This window comes from Stegodyphus dumicola, chromosome 8, assembly GCF_044657685.1.
Source record: "Stegodyphus dumicola isolate Sdum_Otavi_A_Nest chromosome 8, ASM4465768v1".
NCBI lineage: Eukaryota > Metazoa > Arthropoda > Arachnida > Araneae > Eresidae > Stegodyphus > Stegodyphus dumicola.
Genome location: NC_140775.1, coordinates 190,162,726 through 190,181,696, shown reverse-complemented (window position 1 = coordinate 190,181,696; position 18,971 = coordinate 190,162,726). Strand labels below are relative to the sequence as shown.

General features: G+C 34.1%; 1 protein-coding gene across 4 annotated transcripts; it reads left to right on the top strand.

Annotated features, from left to right (window-relative positions):
- The first annotated feature begins 662 nt into the window (after window positions 1–662).
- Window positions 663–17,286, top strand: LOC118190842 (cytochrome P450 2B1-like). 4 transcript variants are annotated; one of them, XM_085822837.1, is made up of 7 exons: window positions 664–808; window positions 3,782–4,169; window positions 5,041–5,371; window positions 8,653–8,852; window positions 10,501–10,764; window positions 13,427–13,600; window positions 17,010–17,286. In XM_085822837.1, the coding sequence occupies exons 2-7, from the start codon at window positions 3,806–3,808 to the stop codon at window positions 17,183–17,185; spliced, it is 1,509 nt and encodes a 502-aa protein (XP_085678963.1). In that variant the 5' UTR covers window positions 664–808; window positions 3,782–3,805; the 3' UTR covers window positions 17,186–17,286. The 4 variants fall into 4 exon arrangements, with proteins under 4 accessions (XP_085678966.1, XP_085678963.1, XP_085678965.1 ...); XM_085822839.1 differs by lacking the exon at window positions 664–808 and adding an exon at window positions 834–1,017; XM_085822838.1 differs by lacking the exon at window positions 664–808 and adding an exon at window positions 834–1,076.
- Window positions 17,287–18,971: the final 1,685 nt, after the last annotated feature.

Below are 18,971 nucleotides of genomic sequence, written 5' to 3'. Positions count from 1 at the left end.
ATTTGCATTAAGAGATATAGCTTATTTCATTGTAATTTTTTCCTGTCTAAAACATAAGACAAAATATCATTAATTATGCTTTGCTTTTCAGATTTTTTTGTTTTTTGTATTTTTTTATGTTATTTATGGCTCATTTCACTGTTTTTAAGATATTGAAAAGTTTTGAGTAATTTTTCTAGGAAGCAAAGTTCTTAACCTCCTTTATACCATTTGAGTTCTTAAGATTTTGCAAAGGGAAGTTGGTTAGTTTATTTATTAGGATAATTAATATTTCTATTAAAGGATATTGCTTATTTCACTGTAATTTTGTGATACGTAATAACTTTTTTTTATGAAGTTGTTCTGCAGAGTAAAATTCTACGCAGTTTTTAAATTTAACGCTTGGAGTTCCCTTCAGCCATTTTTCCGGTACATTTAAAAGCCAGACGAAGGCTGGCAGCGAAGCTGCTAGTATGGTAATAAAACCAATTTTACTTTCGAAATCTCAATTCTGCGTTCTGAAATCAAATTGTATATTGCAAAAACCCTTGTTGCTAAATTAACATAAAATAAAAATATATTTCCTTTAAGAAGCAAAACACGAGATAAAAATAATTTTTTATGCAGTTTCATCTTATTAATTATATTCTTCTCATCCGTACTTAAGTGTAGCAGCAAGTACAATGGATTTTTGAAAATTCATCATATTATTTTTCATGATGGTGCACATATTTTGAAAAAAGAATAAAGCTGAGGTGTGTAACATTTCAATAATTGTAGAATGAAGAGAGAATAAAGACTTCCTCTACAAACATTTGTTCTGAGAAAGGTAAGTGAATTAACTCTTAAAAAATAAACATTAAGTCTTATAAAATTCTTAAGTAGAATGAAAATGTCCGAAATATATGTGAACATAAAAAAGAATGTTTACAATTGCTCGATTAAGGCCGTTTAGGAGAAAGATTACTTATTATTGGTCTTCTTAAAATCACCTAAATAAATAAGTGAAATTTTAATAACGTAATGAAGCTTGAGAAAGTGAGAAATAGTAATGCAGTGTATATTTATGAGTAAAACTACAATAATTCAGAAAAGCAGTCAGTTTTACTTACCTTGTTTCATATTTTGTACAAATTTAGCGCATTTTTGTTTAAAACGTTCAGTGATTCAGTGGAAGAAGTGACAATATTGTTCGAAATAAACATATAAGATATTCATCTTTGAGTATTAATCCAAAAATTCGGCAATTTCAAAGTAATATGTTGTCACTGCCTCAAACTAAATACTTATTATTTCCTTTCACCAGCGCGTTGCCTTTCAACAAAGCGTGAGATATTTAACTTTCAAATTTAATATTGGTGTTTCAAACCAAGTGATTGAGAAGCAATAAGCACAATTCGTAAAAATAATATTCTTTTTTATTTGTAACTTTTTTTATTTAAAACTTTTTTATATGAAATAGATTTTACATCGCATGGTACAGGGTAAAGCATTCTTTGCGTAATCTAACATTACAGATTAGGCAACCGATATTTTTCCTTTTCTCTATGTTCATTTGCGTACAACAAAGGCGTTATTCTTTTTCGTTAAAATACTACTGTTTTAAAAAATCAATATTGTAATGTTTCGCAACGATTATAGATATACCAGAATAATATGGATTTCATCATTAGAAGGGAGTAAATTTGATTGTCAAACTACTAATAAATCTTACTGTACCATGACAGCACTTGTATCTTCAATGCCCAGTAAATATTTTTTATTTTAAAGAATTTTTGTGGCAACAGCAATGCATCTCTCGAGAAAGCTTTTGTCTATACTTTACGATTCTAAATTCATATAACATACATGTCATCTTATTCATATGAATGAGTCTTTCGCAAGAGTTTCACTCTTCTTAAGATCTTATGAGAGTCCTTATTCAGTATTCAAACTTATTAGTTTGGTTTGAGCTAATTAGAAAAGAAGAATCTCTTTTGAAACACCTACCTTGGATGACTTTTCAAATGAAGAATTTTTAAAAGTAGATAGTAAAATTTACGACGAAATATTACAAAATTTCAGTTTTTCCCATAATGCCCTGAATGACAATTCTTAGATATGTGTGTGAAGACGAAAGGTAACTAATTAGACAGATATCCCCGCATTGAGTTTCGAAAAATTAATTGATTTTATAAATGACTCCTACGTAAAACAAAAATTTGAAGAAATGCAATCCAATGAGTTTGGGATAAATATGGCAGATCTGTAGTTATCAAAACGAACTACTTATGTTTTACTACCTTTTATGACAAATATCCTCTTTCTTGTGCAAGAGGATTTTTCAGGTTATGCAAAATCTGAATATAGTGTAGAGACGTAGAGACATTAGGTTATTTTGAAGCCGGATATCTGAGCAGTGTGCAATGCCTTCACCGTGACTCGAACGTGGACCTCTCGAAAACGCGCCTAGTGTGCTCACATTTACACCACGGAGGCATGCTGAAAGGAGGGAGGAAATAACCTTATATACTCACCCTTCTAAAGGGCGACTGAGGATTAGGAGACCCACTCCCCAAATCCTAGTGGTGAAGAATCATCATCCACCACCTTTTTAGTTTGAGCACCACTGTAGAGACATTAGCTTAATTTGATTGCTGGAGACACGAAAAATGAGGAATGCCCTCGCCGGGATTCGAACCCGGACCTCTCGAATACTCGCCGAGTGTGCTAACCGTTACACAAGGATAAAATAAAAATAACCTTATAATAGCAACCGGCTTGATGCTGCATTTGGTATCAGAATTTAGGTTTCTAATAATGTGCTTGACATTGAAAGAATTTGTAATTTGAAGACTCAAACACACTGAAGTTACTTAAAACTAAAAATGTTTTAATATTTTTGTATTACATTTTGTATTTAATTCGTTTTATTTGTGAGTTTTTGCAAAATGAGGTATTGGTACTTTTAGGTATGCCACAAAAATTAGAATCAATGTTCATTCTATTTATCAAATATATCTGTGCCATAACGTATTATAAGTTAAAACTATATAACTATTAAACTTAGATCTAAAACTAAAAAGATACTCTGCATTATTTCTTAAAAGATATAGAATTTGTTTAATTAATAGATATAGAACGTTTTTCGATTAAAAAACATTGGAGTATGCACTTACGAGGCGGAGCGTAAATTTCCACGTTTTTAAAGGGCCGTTCACACTGGGGTTTAATTGGGGTCACACCGGAGTCAGTTCCATGTTTTGATTAGCTCTGCGACACGTGAGGCTTACCAGTGGCCAAGCGGTAAGTCACTGAACACTTATAGTTCAGTCTGAGGTTCGAATCTGGTGAATGGGCTGGCGTAACGCGTAGACGAGCCAGTTTGCCTTAGAAAGTCCTCCACGAAGTCATCCCATTCTTTAGGTAGATATCCTCGAGTGCTTTGCCATAATCAAGTAAACCAAATCAAATCTTGGAGTTCAGATTTTTCAACTGTGTGCGTTGTGAAGAAAAACTGATTTTTTTTTTTTATAGCATTGTAGAGCAGTGTCTGATGTGGACGTTAGCTCAGATAAAAACTTAGTGTAAACTATCTTTTAAAGACGCTAGAATTATCCTAATATTCTTTAAAATCTTGCTTCTTCTTTCATTAAAAAACAAGGAAAATGAACATTAGAAGGCCTGAAAGAAGGCTGTGCCTACTACACCAGAGCTTCTTACTCAAACCTCGGAGTTAGCAATAAGTCAGAAGTTTAATTATAAGGATTATTTATGGATTTTATTATCATTTTTGTTACCAATTATGTTATTTTGTTTCCAGATCCCGTGTTTAGTGTCTTGACATATGAAAATGATATCTGATTACACCCAAAAATTCTTGAATGTACCTCCCTTCACAGTCGTCGTTACTGCAACAGTTATTCTTCTGAGTATAGTATACTGCTTCATGAGAGATAGGGGATTACCCCCAGGACCCCGTGGAATGCCAGTTTTAGGCCTTTATCCACTTTTGAAAGGCGAAAAAAGCTACTTACAGTTGGATGAATACAGAAAGACGTATGGTGACATCTTCAGCTTCAGGCTGGCCGGACAGTTGTACATCAATTTGGGCAGCACAAAGATCATCCGGGAAGTCCATATTACAAAAGCTGAATACTTCGCCGCCAGATACAGTGGATTCAGCTTGCTAAGCTTCTCATTCAATGATGGTAATTAGTTTTTTTTTTTTTTTTTTTTATGTCTTTTGGTTTCAAAATGTAAATAAAGTCAATTTTAAAAATACCAATAGGTAAACAATACTGAAAGTGCGTATTGACAAGCATTGCTGAATTTTTAATTTTTGATAACTGTAAGGCCTTGAAATATAACTACCAAATATCCTCCTAGGCTGTAGAGTCATTAGGCTATTTCGAAGCAGGAGAGATGAAAAATGAATAATGCCCTCCACGGGACTCGAACCGCGGACTCCTCGAATACGCGTCGAGGGTGCTGACCACTACACCACGAAGGCATACTAAGAAGGCGGGGGAAATACCTTATATACTCCCTCTTTTAAAAGACGACTGCTGTTTTAGGGGACCCAATCGCCAAATTCCGGTGGTGAAGAACCATCATTCACCACCTTTTTTTAGTTCCGGCGCCACTGTAAAAATATTAGGTACTTTTTTTAAAGCAGGAGACGTGAAAATGAGCAATGTCCTCGCCGGGACTCGAACCACGGACCTCTGGAATACACGCCGAGCGTGCTGACCACTGCATCGCGAAGGCATGCTGAGAAGGCGGGAGAAAGATCTTACAAGGCAGTAGAGACATTATGATTTTTCGGAAGCAAGAGAGATTGAAATATATGAACAACGACTTCGGAGGGAATCGAACCACGGACCTCTGAAATAACCGTTTCAGTGCGCTGACCACTTCACCCCGAAGGCACGCTGGGAAGGCGGGAAAAATACCTTATAAGGCTAATAAAAATATCAGTTTTACCAATTTTACAAACATTTAAATAAGGTTATTTTAGTCTTTGTTGCAGAAATGTATATGTTTAATATCCTTTAAGTCCTTTAAGAAAATATTCTTCAGGTGTTCCTTTTCTCAATGGAGAGCCATGGAAAGTCCTTCGAAAATTCTTTCTTCAAGTTTTTAAGGACATCGGCATGAATTCCTTGAAAGATAATGCTTCTGGACCTGTGTATGATGCTCTTAATTCGATTACCGAAGACTTTCAGAACTTGAATGGTGAGCCAATCGTTGTCATTGAAATGCTGCATAGCAAATGTTCTAATGTCTATCGTCGGATCATGTTTGGGGAGAATGGAATAACAGAACAGCAAATGCGGAACTTTACTGACCCATATATGGCAATACTGGAACACATACCTACAAACTTGCTTCTCATAGGAAAGATACCTCAGTATGTAAATTTATTTGAATATTGTAGCTATTTTCTTGCACAAATTACTATTAATTTATTCAAAATTATTTCATGATACTATTTTGATATATAAATTTTAAGAATAGGTAATGAAGTGAAATTTTTACCGAAAGTTTGCATGTAATTAAACCTCCATTTACTCCGCTGAACTTTATTCTGTTTAGTTTTTAAATAAAAAGTCGTGGCAACAAAAAAAAAAAAAAAAATCTTGTGAGAAATGAATTTCATTCCTTACTGGTCATCGGGATACAACAGGCATTTAGCATTTAAAATATCAAATAAAATAAATTTATACCTATATTTGAAGTTATTCTCCGAGGGCACTGTCGTTATTTAAAGGTTTAACACAGCGAGAATCCATGGGCGAGTGCTGCCATCTAGCGACCAAAAGTAACTGAAAGCGAGGAATTTCATCAGTAGTTTCATCAGATTAGAACATAAACTAAATACGTAATCTAATTCCACAAAGCTAACGCATAGAAATATTAACTAAATTATTAGATTCTTCTGTTGTTTTTCTATCTTCATAACGTAACTCTGTTTTCAAAGCAACTATTTTAAGTTTAGATTTTATTAAATTATTATTCACGACTTCAAAAATACGTTCAGAGTATATGTAATAAACATCTATATCGTGTTACAAGATTGCGTTTGACCGCGTCTGGCATGAGGGGCTCGTCTTCAAGCTTATCAACTTGGGACTTCCTAGAGAACTCTGATCTTCTGATATTCTCCTTTTTGCAGAACCGCACTTTCTTCGTCGCTCAAGGAAATGAAAAATCCAATTCAAGACCTATAAGATTCAGCGTCCCACAAGGAACCCTCGGTCCAGTGCTATATCTTTTCTACATATCAGATTTTTCTCACCCTGGTTTAGACAGTTACTCTCTGTTAGCATGTTATGCCGACGATACGACGATTGCAATTAAATCCATCCAAGCTAATCATGCAATAGACAAAATGCAAAATTACCTCTATGCCGTAGAAGACTGGTGCACAAATTGGCGAGTAAAAATCAATGCTAGCAAGTCACAACTTTTAATTCTTAGCAAAACTAAGAAAAACTTTGCTTTTAAAGATCTCTACCTTTTTCAGGAAGCTGTTCCTCTGGTCACAAAGGCCAAATACTTAGGAATTATTTGAACCCAAGGTTCACACGGTCTAATCACATTAATAGTGTCAAGAGCAAAGCTGTGGGCATAATATGCAGATTTCTCTCAGCCATTGGAAAATATTCAAATCTTAGCTTGCGTATTAAAAAACATATATATATACCACTTGCATTCGACCGATACTTTGTTATGCTGCTCCTGCTTGGAACACGGTCACTCAAACTCAACTGCATCAATTACAAGTAGTACAAAACAAATTTCTGCGCATTATTACTGATTCACACTATCTTATCCCCAATAAACTTTTACACAGAGACTTAAAACTGGAGACGATTCCAGATTACATCAGAAGATCTAATGAAAAATTCTTCAACAAAGCTCTGCAATGTAACTTTGTTAATTACTCCCAAGTCTTTAATTATGAAATTCTCTTCGAAGATAGAAGCGTCAGACCACTTGCAGCTCACACCTTCATGGGAGGAGACGACAACTTTTTCACTTAGCTCCTGAATCGGTAGCTGTTTATACTTTCAACGCATCTGATTTTGATTGAAGTTATTCTTGGAGATTGAAAAAACTAGTGCTGTGAGATTTTTCGCTTTGTGATGATATAGTAGTGTTGTAAATAGGTTGCTTAGGTTGTTGTTGAGTTGCTGTAGTGTATCGCGTTGAATAGTTGTATTAAAATTGTGTTGTATAGTTGTTTTGTATTGTGTTGTATTTAGCACTACTGATTGAGGTTGTTTAATTGTATTTGAATTTGTCATTGGAACTATTGCTGTAGTGTATCTTCTCATATTGTTGTCATTGATTTCCATTGTCTTGGGTCCTCCTTGAAAGTTACGATCGCTCATCACGTTTTGCGAACTTGTTCGATTGGATTGTCTTGCTCCTTTTGGTACTTCTCTTCTTCCCCTTATATCCGTTTTCTCATCTGAGTTTTTCTCCACGTCCGGCTTTCTTTATGTCAAGTGCCCTTGGGCTTTAATTCTGGAACCGGCAACATTGCTCTTCGCAATAGCTCGGTCAGTTATAGAGTCTAAGTCCGTTACAAGATTGTGCTGCCCTTTCTGTCAGCAAAAATTCTGCTTAATGGCTTTCCAACATCGTTCGTAATTTTCGATTTCACAAAACTTTCATAAAAAGAACAAGCACCTGGAAAGCAATAGTTACGTGGAAAAATAAAGCATCTGTCATACAGTCGTTGTTTCCAAATAAATTTTACCCAAAAAATAATTATTCTTGTAAAAGAACTTGTGGATATCCTTTGTAAATATTTTTTATTATTTCTTAAATCCTTCTTCTACTTCCTTGTATGGTCTGTTAAACTATATACATTTTTGCTGCTTTTCAACTCCATTTCAAGTCCCATTTCCTCGAATTTCTTCACAGATATATTTCTCATTCGATTAATTCAGTTCTCACTTCCCGGCAAGGCAAAAATACATAAAAACTCAAAACTTCTTTAAAAATTGTAAAGCACATAAAAAAAAAAAGAAAACCTAAGACACCAAATACAGTGAAAAACAACTAAAAAGACAGCATTTACAATTAAAATTATAGTTTTTAGGCAAAAAACAAGCAGTTCGGGCAACGGGTAGTATAACAAAATTTTTGGTCCATAAAACTGAAAGTTAACTTTTGGTTCTACTAAGTAAAAGGTCACTGCAGTTGGTGCACCAAGCCGATTTAATTCACTCTTCTACTCAGAATTTCAAATGTAAACAAATGGCGGTCTCATTAGGCCTAGTGCCACTTAAATTTTTAAATTGTTGATAATTCTACAACTATTGCATGCAGATTAACTAAAGGCATACAAACATTAAACGGAACGTAAGAACAATATATTTCAGCCAAATTCAAAGCAAAAGTTGCACAATTAACCAACATATAAGAGAGAGAAGAAGAAGAAGAAGAAAAAAAAAAAAAAAAGAGCTCACCGAGAAAAACTTAACAAATCCTCTTTGCAACATTAAATTCTAAATCTTTGCAGGTTTTCCTTTTCTTTACTTTCATTTTATTAATGGCTTTCATATTTTTTAAACATATTTAGATTAACGGGTTATTCGTTGAATATGAGGTTACTGCTTTCTTATTAATATATTGTTGCAGTTATCATTCAATTAATTAAACATTTTGATCTTACAGGTATTTAATTTTTTCTCTTAAGCGTGGGTATAGTCGTATAATTACCAGCAAAAGACTTATGGAGAATGCCTTATATGACATTATAGACGAGCACGAAAAAACGTTCGAGGAAGACCATATTCGAAATATAATCGATGCTTATTTTAAAGAAAGGATTGAACGTCGACGCAAAGGTGACTACACAGCTAAATATTTTACAAGTACGTATAAAACTTTTACTTTAAAGAGAAAGGAAATATACATGGAATCTACATTTCTTCTTTGTTCAATATAGATTATTTTATTCCTTAAGGGGTTATGTGTTGAATTGTATATGGCGCAAGTGCGAAGGAAATGATGCCCTAATAATAAAGTTAAAAAGACAAAAAAGATGGATTAGTAGAAGTGAGTGTAACAGACTGGTAGACTAGGAGCTCAGCAAGAACGTAAAAAACCGTAACAAACCCCTTTGGGTGACGATTAAAATCTGAAACCTTTTAGATTTTTTAACTTTAATATCATTTTTATTTGTATAGTATTTTATCGTTTTTTCATGACATTGTTTTAATATTCTTCATTATTAATTAAGTACTTATTATTAATAATACAATTAATTAATATCCTAAATTATTATTATTTAGTGCCCTTATGATTTTTATTATGATCATTATTATGCATCCTTGCTGTTTGGGTATACCTAGGCTCTTATTTTTCTTTATGATATATCTATTGTTCCTATTTCTTTATGATGCTATTTAATGTTTTTTCTGATTTATTTTAATATTCTTTCATTTATGTTTATAAAACCTTAAATTATGCATATTTCGTGTTACAGTAGTAAACCTGTTTTCCTAACATTATTCAGGATCCCCGAGTATAAACAATGAGATTTCATGAGATCTCTGTGAAGCATGCATTATGTGAATTAGATTGCGTGTGTTTTAAACTTCGCAGTTTAAAAATCTCTGTGATCTCTGTGAAGCATGCATTATGTGAATTAGATTGCGAAAACGTCGCGGAGAAAACAACGCAAGGCGAAAACGTCGTGGTACAAAACATCGTAGAAGAAAAGCAAGCAAAGAGAAAATATCGCGGTTCTAAAACACGGTGGTCGAAAATAAATATGTTCAAAAACTTCGCAGTTTAAAAACATCGTCATTGAAAATATCCTGGTAAAAAATAAAGCCCCTTTTAATCATCACATGATGATAACATTGCATAAATGCGTTTATCAAATCTCGTACTGAAATATTATGTAACTGACTTTCGTTATAACTAACAAAATCGACAAGGAAAAAATTGATTGCACGCTACACATGAAAGTGTTAACGACATTTTAAAAATAAACGGAAACAAAACAAAATGTAATTTTTCACTAAAACAATATTAGATTAACAAATGGGAAAGAAAATAATTTGATAATTAAGCAAGCAATTTTTATAGAGGTAACCTCATGCAGTTATTTATCTTCCTTTTTCGAAGTATTTTTAGATTGTATTTTTCAAACAAAAATTTCAATAAAACTTTATATATAAAGTAATTTATTAATGACCTTTGTTAATTAAATATGTAACTTTAAAATTCTATTTTATAAGTTTCATTAATTTGCAATTATTTTAAATGCTTAAGTTTTCTTCTTATTTTTTCAGTAATAATTTATTAGATCATTCAAAAATATGAAATATATAAGTAAAAGAATCGTTCTTTCTTTCTTGCGCTCCCAAATGTCATGCAAAAATGCATTTACAACTATTAAAACCTGAAATCGTATGATGATGTTTTAGAACTGCGACGTTTTCTCTTTGTTTTCTTTTCTCCCACGATGTTTTTGCAATGTGCCCTAATAAATGTCGTCTGTTTTTTAATTAGAAAAAGCTCTCATGGCATCACTCGCCCAGTTCGTAGCAGACGGTCTTCAAAGCGTCATCCAGTTGATAGCAACATTTTTTGCCGCTTTGGTGAACCATCCTGAAGAGCAGGATAAGATATACAGAGAAATTCTGGAAGTCGTTGGCCCAAACAGACAACCAACTTTAGAAGACAAAAGCAATTTACCATACACAAATGCCTTCATCTTTGAAGTCATGAGAACAACTGACTTCTGTCCGTATGTCCCCAGTCTTGAATGTACAAGTAAGTAGAAATGAACACAGTTTGTTTACATGCCATTGTTAAGAAAGTTTGAAAAATCATATATTTTAAATAATTTACTAGTAACCTGTAACAGTATAAATAATGCTGCCTCGAATCATATTACTACAAATATTTTCAACGGAGATGTTAAATGGTAATTGTTTCACATTTCGGTTCATATTTTAAATCTAAGTTTGTGGGTAGTGCAAGCTGTGCATGGAACACTCTAATCCTCGAATTTGGAAAAATGATTTGAGATTCGAAAATTCGAATTTACGTGCACTTTTTGTTATTCGAACTCTAATCTAAAAATACATCTAATATTCCACCTCAGCTTTTAGAGCCGCATCCACCCCTGTAGTGTCATTAGGATATTTTTCAATGTAGGAAATATGAAAAAAGAGAATGTCCTTCCCGGAACTCGAATCTGGACCTCTCGAATACGCGCCGAGTGTTCTACCGTTACAAAAAAAAAAAAGGCATGCAGAAGGGAAGGAGGAAATACTGCAACGCAGCAGGTTATTGCAAGAACAATGCCTGAGAACCTAAAAGCGCAGCTGAAACTCACCACCTACCAACCCTTTCACTACCAGGAAAATGCAAAGGGCAAAGAAAATATAATATTACATAACGATAGTAAAAAACATTCAAACAAGCAAAAACATCCGGCGCAAGAGATTGAAGTACATTAGTCCAAACGCTTTGCCCAGGGAAGACAAAGAGAAGTTCTTACTGACGGCTCGAAGTCAGAAAATCGCATAAGTGCAGCCTACGTTGTACTTAAAAACAACATTGAAGTTTACCGTGAACAATTTAGACTTAGCTGTCATGCAAGCTCGTGGTTTTCCCCATGTGTAACGTGTATACGAGCCAGTTTCCCTTAAAACGTCCTCCACGAAGGCATCCCTCCCTTAAGGCAGATAGCCCTCGTGTTCTTAGCCGTAATCTAATAAACCAAACCAATCATCTTTCCCAGGTTCTCGCCTATCACATTATGCTTCTGCCTCTATCACGAAATGTGGACTTTAGCTACCAGGAAAACGTTTAGAAATAGTTTAGAAACAGGAAAACTATTGTTTTGCTGGATGTCGCATGCTCTTCGCAGAGGAACCCTATGGACGGGGAAAAGAATCGAAAATGAGACTACATTCCACACGGATGGCATGAGAGTGCCACAAGGAATTAACAAAATGAATTCGAAACCTCCGAATATAGATGTGCTACGAGAAGTGTTGGTAGCTCTAGAAACTACCCACCCCACTGCCCTAAATTGGGTTCAAGTCATACAGGGGTTGGAGGCAATGAAAGAGTAGACGAGTTGGCAAAACTAGTCTTGATGAAAGATACACGTGTAGATTTCGATCTCAGATGAGCGGCGGAGAAATGCGTAAAGTCAGCAATCTTAGAAGAATAGCAAGAGAGATGGTAGGATGAGGACACAGGTAGATTAACCTATGCAGTCTTTCCCGAAACTACTCTCAAGAGATTAAGATCCTACTACAGTTATTACCTGAAAGCGTATACTAACAAATGAAAATTCCTGTTATATAACACCTGCTTCTTGTGGAAAATTGTAAATTGCGCCTGAGGCTCCAAAGCAAAAGAAGCTGAAGCTCTTTGCTATATACTTGACTCTTGCAAGACCTCAGAACTATAGAACAAACATCTTGAACCCAGCTAGCGTAATCTTTCGCATACAACGCTCTTTACAGATTACTACAGGGCAAAAAGAAATGTTACGATGAGGACACAGGCAGATTAACCTATGCAGTCTTTCCCGAAACTACTCTCAAGAGATTAACATACTACTACTATTATTACCTGAAAGCGTATACTAACCATGGGAAATTCCTATATTATATCTGCTTCTTTCATTATATTACATCTGCTTCTTGTGGAAAATTGTAAATTGGGCCTGGGGCTCCAAAGAAGAAGAAGCTGACGCTCTTTGCTATATACTTGGCTCTTAACTATAGAAAAAACATCTTGAACCCAGCTAGCGTAATCATTCGCATACAACGCTCTTTACAGATTACTACAGGGCAAAAAGAATTGCTACGATGAGGACACAGGTAGATTAACCTATGCAGTCTTTCCCGAAACTACTCTCAAGAGATTAACATCCTACTACAATTATTATCTGAAAGCGTTTACTAACCATGGGAAATTCCTATATTATATCCGCTTCTTGTGTTACATTACATCTGTTTCTTGTGGGAAATTGTAAATTGCGCCTGGGGCTCCAAAGAAAAAGAAGCTGACGCTCTTTGCTATATACTTGACTCTTGCAAGACCTCAGAACTATAGAAAAAAATATCTTGAACCCAGCTAGCGTAATCTTTCGCATACAACGCTCTTTACAGATTACTACAGGGCAAAAAGAATCAAAGTAGCAGATAGTATTCTTCATTGCAAATTATATTCTGTTGTCTTAAATTCTTATTCCACCTTATTTATATTTTTCTATTTTTTTAATCTTTTAATAAAATCATTGTAAAAATGTACTTATACCCTCTGTATTATCTTATTGATATTTATAGTGTTTGATTATGAACTTTTAATTAAATATTCCGAAAAAATAGGTATAAATTCACAAATGCGATGCATGCAGCTTAAATTTGCTGGTTCTACTCCATTAAAATATCGTCTCGTTTTATGTTAGAAGATGCAACCATAAAGGGTTATAGAATTCCTAAAGGAACCATAACTGTGACGAATGTATGGTCATCACACCATGACTCTGAAATTTACGAAGATCCATATAAGTTTGATCCAACCCGATTTATTGCAAAAGGAAATAAAGCAAGGCCAGATCTTCCAATTATTTTTGGAGTTGGTAAGTAATTTTGAAAACGTACATAAAAAACAAGCACTTGACAAAATTTCTTTCAGACATTCCTTTAAAAATTGATTAAAAATAATAACAAACTACCACAAACGCTCTCCTAAATGACGCAAGTGTAGTAATTTGGCTTCTTTATAATTTATGTTTTATATTGTGGACATATTAGGCTATTTTGAACAGGAAATATGAAAACTATGCAGTGCTTTTGCGGGGACTCGAATCTGGACCTCTCGAATACGCGCCGAGTGTGCTACCACTACGCCATGAGGGCATGCTGGAAGGTGGATGAAAATACTTTAAATACTCCCTCTTTTAAAGGGCAACTGGAGATTAGGCGACCCAATCGTCAAATCCTGGTGGTGAAGAATCATCATCCACCACTTTTTTATTTCGAGCACCACTGTAGAGTCATTAGCTTAATTTGCTTGCTGGAGAAGTGAAAAATGAGGAATGCCCTCGCCGAAACTCGAACCTCGGACCTCTCGAATACGCTCTGAGTTTGCTGACCACTACACCAGGAAGACATGCTAAGAAGGAGGGAGAAATACCTTATATTGTAGTTACATTTAGTAAACATTTACACTTATTATAAAAGTAAAACACAACATGTTTTATTCCCCTAAGACAAGATTTGGCCGTGATATTTAATTTCAAAATATAGAATTTATGACCTTCGTTTTTTTGAGCAATGGGTTAAAAATAAGTTAGGATAATTCAAGGTGTTTTCAAATGCTAATACGCATCGTTACGGTAAAAAACTACCGCAATTTGCTAGAGCACTTCGAAAAAAGGAAGTGTATATATATATATATATATATATGTATATATATATATATGTATGTATGTGTGTGTGTGTGTGTAAAATATAAAATATGAAACAAATTATAAAACTTAATTGGAACCAGTTGACAATAGACCTTCAAATTCATAAATGTTAATTAATTAACACATTCTCGCTTCGAAGATCCGCTTTGCACCATTTTTCGTCACTGCAGCATATTACGTCACTCTTTCCCTGCAGTATCCGCATTGCTATAAAATTTTGCCCGGTCGCTACTGAGAATTAACACAAAGACTTCCTGACTATGAATACGACCACAGTGAGTACACATTAATTCCCACCAGCAGAAATCCTAAAGATAAAAGCGTCAAAAAACCAGAACCTGTAACTAAACCTAGCACTAATACTCGTAAACAAGTATTCCACCTGGCACCTCTTATGCGATGCGTTAAAAATCAGTGATGTGGGAAAATGTGTGTCGGAACCTGTTAAAAAAAACGAAAAAGCGCTGTGAATCTACCTTTGGTGTTCTTTTTGATATTTTTAAGGATATTCAAAAACTCGCAAATGAATAAAAAACTATGTTTAATGGATCAGCAATTATGCAAATTAAATACTGCCCGTCTTCCTGAGTTGCAACAGACAGGAAATTCTATTGATAAGTTATGTGTATTGTTTTCAATATTCAGTTATCTTTTCAGTTCAGATGTGAACAATAATTATGGTAAATAGTGTGCATCAATCTTTAAGCATTATTACATGGAATGGTAAGATTTGTCCGGAATGATTTATGCACTTCGGTGTTTTATAAATGGGTGCTCTCATTTATAAAATGCATTATTAGGTATTATGTTCATACAAGAACATAGTACCTATAACCTAGGTATTACGTTCATACAAGAACACAAGCTTAGACCTGACCACCCTGTTTACGTTGGTAACTGTTTTGTACAGATCCTGCAGACCCCTGAGCGAAAATAATCAACGAATTGGAGGCACTGTCATTGCAGATTTTTTTTAGGGTATATAAAAGGAATTGTTTGAAAAGAAATTTATATGTTATTTTTTTGGCTGTATGATAATCTACTTATTCTATAGTACTTTTAAATTTTTACCTTCAAATCTTGCCTAAAATCAAACGGCGAACACTAGGTGTGCCCAGACCGGGCGCACCGATAATCTAGGACAACTGAGAGTCTGTATTCTTTGTTTCTCCGCATCCCATCGGTCAGTTCATTCACAACAATGCACGTTTCAGTACTCTTTTCGAAGCTCTATTCAATTACCACACAATTACCCTCAGAATTAAACGATAAGTGCTATCTTCACAAAATTTTACTTGTGTACTTTCTAATTAGACAGCGTACCTTTCTTTTTTTATCAAAATTCCAACTTTAAATGGTAGCGTGCCGGAAAGTGTTAAGAGGATGATCAAAAAGAAGTAAAATTGATTCCGATATAAAACAAAAATGAATCCAATGCAATGCTTCTAAAATTTATGAGTTGTCTAAAAAGTCAATAAAATCCTAGGCAACTCACATATTTACCCTCGACATTGCATAAAGTAATATAATTTAGAAATAGTAACTTAAAAACAATGCAATAAGCTCAATCATTTGCAATCGGAAGTACCTATCCACACCCAACGTTTGCAAAACTAAAGGTTGCATAAGGACGTTTGAGAATGCATATTGCAGTACTGTTTTACTTCTAACGTCAAAATGGGCCCCAGTACCAATGGTGGAGTATGTAAGGCTGCTGAATACCGGAAATTCGATCCAGGCTCAAATCCTAGCGAATGAGCTTGTAATACTCCAGCCAAATTAGTATTCCTTGAAAGCTAGAATGGGTTAATTTACCCTTTATTCCAACTCAAAATAGATGAACATATGCCCCTTTTCTCAGGCTTACAGTAATACCACTTGGACTTTAACTCAAGACATAAAACATAAAAATATTATAATATTAGCTAAAATAAACAAACCGAAGATGCGCAGAATTAACTAACAGATTTGACCCTTATTTAAGGTCACCGGCGGATACTATCAGGCACATAACAATACGGCCGAATAAAAAATTAAGATTAGGCTAGCAGCAACAATGTGACCGAAAGGCAGAACACAATCTTCTAAGCTCTTCTATTGAAGTGACCTGTATTTCAGTTTAAATACTTGTTTCTACCTCATTTACATAAAACGCAATCCTGAAAACTAATTCTAGCAGGGAGACATAGATGGAATATAACAAAGTAAACGATAAGCTTGTTCCAAAATAAAAATAACAATTAGAAAATTAAAGTAAACACTACAAGCTGGTTGCTGGACCGTTATTTTAGTTTCCCTAATATATAACGTGAACATTAGATAAACAACTTTAGAAAATCATTCTTGAAATCACCCCTCGACTTGAGAAGACAATTCTAAGCCGCTTTGCCATAATCAATTTAACAAATAAGCAATTTTATTTTCTTTAATTTATAGCAGTACATGTTATAGTTTATGGTGGTACAAAATAAAGTACTCTAAACAAATAATTCATTCAATATTATTTTCTTAAATTTATAACACTAATTAAACATTAATTTCTGTTCCTCAAGTTAATGACGTATTCTTCTTACAGGTAAACGTGTCTGCATGGGGGAAGCATTCACAATGATTCAAGTTTTTCTGTTCTTAACAACGATTGTCAAAAACTTTCGCCTATCTTCACCAGATGGAAAGAAATGCGAATCACCTCAATATACGGGGAAATTAAAAATCTGTGTACATCCCAGATTACCCGACGAAAAGAAGTAAATGTGAAACATGCAGAAATTAGTATCAATATTATCAAACATTTTTCTGTATGTGATTATTCCTATTGCAATAAAAATCCTAATGAATGCTTAAAAATATAAGTGTAATAGTTTGACTTATTTATCTAAATACCGCGTTTTGTTACGCAAATTAATTTCTTAAATTATCACAGTCTTTTTAACTTAACTCATTAGTTAAAGATGTAAATAAATTTAAGTGCTGATGCATTTTGATTCTTTTTAACACATGCAATTACTTCGTGCACCACAGATGTACAACACGGGGCTTACGGAAGTAAGTTCACCAAGACACTCAATGTTGCATGCATAAATAAAACGAACAAAAGCAGAGAACAGCTGTCTTGACCTCATGAAAACAGATAGGTTTGTAAAGTCATTAGGATTTTTTTAGAGGCATAGAAGATGAAAAATAGCAAACGCCTTCGCCGGGAATCGAACCACGGACCTCTGGAATACCGGCCCAGCGTGCTTACCACTACACCACGAAGGAACGGTAGGGAAGTGGGAGAAATACCTTATAGGTTCACTGGCCAAGTCACGCCGAACTTTTTCAAATCGTTCTGCAGACATAATCTAGGGCCATCAAAGGTAGGGATTGAGAAAATCAAATTTTATCTTGAGGTACTTTTTTTTTAACATTCACGTAAATTGTTTTATCTTATATTGAAAAGAAACAGGTAACTTGCATATTCACCGTGACCAGATAAAACTGAGAAACTTTAAAATTAATTGAGAGGAAAGACTCAATGCAGTCTATGGTAAATCGAAGGAAAGAACTTTTTGGTGACCTCAGCATTACAAGATGAAATATATTCCTCATTCCACTTAGGTAAGAGCTCCTTATAATGAAAGGACTTCCAACAGCTCGTTGGAATGCTAAATGAATTTATTCCACGGTTGTCAGAATATTCTTATGAAAATAATGTAGGAATGATTTCTGAATTCAAGAAATTCTACAAAGAAGCAGAAAACATTATAGACAATATGGATTTCATGTCATGAAAATATGCATTTATGAAATGCTATGTGTTAATTGCACGTGTCGTAAGAACAACGCGTTTACCGTTTCCAGGATAAACATAATAAAGACTATTTAAACATCTTAAAAATGTATTAAATTTTGAAAGAAAAGAAGATACCAATAATTCATGTAATCCTTCCAAACAAAAATACGCATTTTCAAAAAAAAAATGGAAAAAAATTAGAGAAAGATGCATTCTTCTGAAACAAGTTTTCAATGCATAACATCCCTTAGAGAATTAGAGAGAGATAGTAAGGTTATTACTGACAATATTTAAAACTGACAATATAAAAAAAAACAACCCCCCCCCCAAAAAAAAAACTACTTTACGGTTGTAAATCTGCCTCTAAACATACGCATATACGTCACGAAAAAAAAAAAAAAAAACTCTCTCCTGATTCCATTTTGCAATCCTTTTTGTAAAAAGAGTTCTATTCTGTCCATACGTATAGACGTCACACAAAGACATATCGTTCAAAATAGATTCGAAAGCTGTCAAAATGGATATCTGCTTTAAATCATGATACCCGAAATTTTTCGCGATTACAATACAACCTTTACTTTGGATAAGGAAGTTAAATAAAAAAAAAAGATAGCTAATAATATAAAGACACAAATGTGGACATTATCCAACCAACGAATTATCCAGAATAAAAGGATCTATCGACGTTTTAAATGACAAATTGCAAAATGATAAAGATATTTCAAGGCACTGGTTTAACAATAGACATTTAATCACCACTCT

What these genes read in the sequence shown, in the direction of transcription:
- LOC118190842 (XM_085822837.1), top strand. Translation starts at nt 3,806, where the DNA reads ATGAAAATGATATCTGATTACACCCAAAAATTCTTGAATGTACCTCCC. An exon ending in CACAGCTAAATATTTTACAA is followed by an intron (nt 8,853 to 10,500) that starts GTACGTATAAAA and finishes TTTTTTAATTAG; the next exon opens with AAAAAGCTCTCATGGCATCA. An exon ending in CCCCAGTCTTGAATGTACAA is followed by an intron (nt 10,765 to 13,426) that starts GTAAGTAGAAAT and finishes GTTTTATGTTAG; the next exon opens with AAGATGCAACCATAAAGGGT.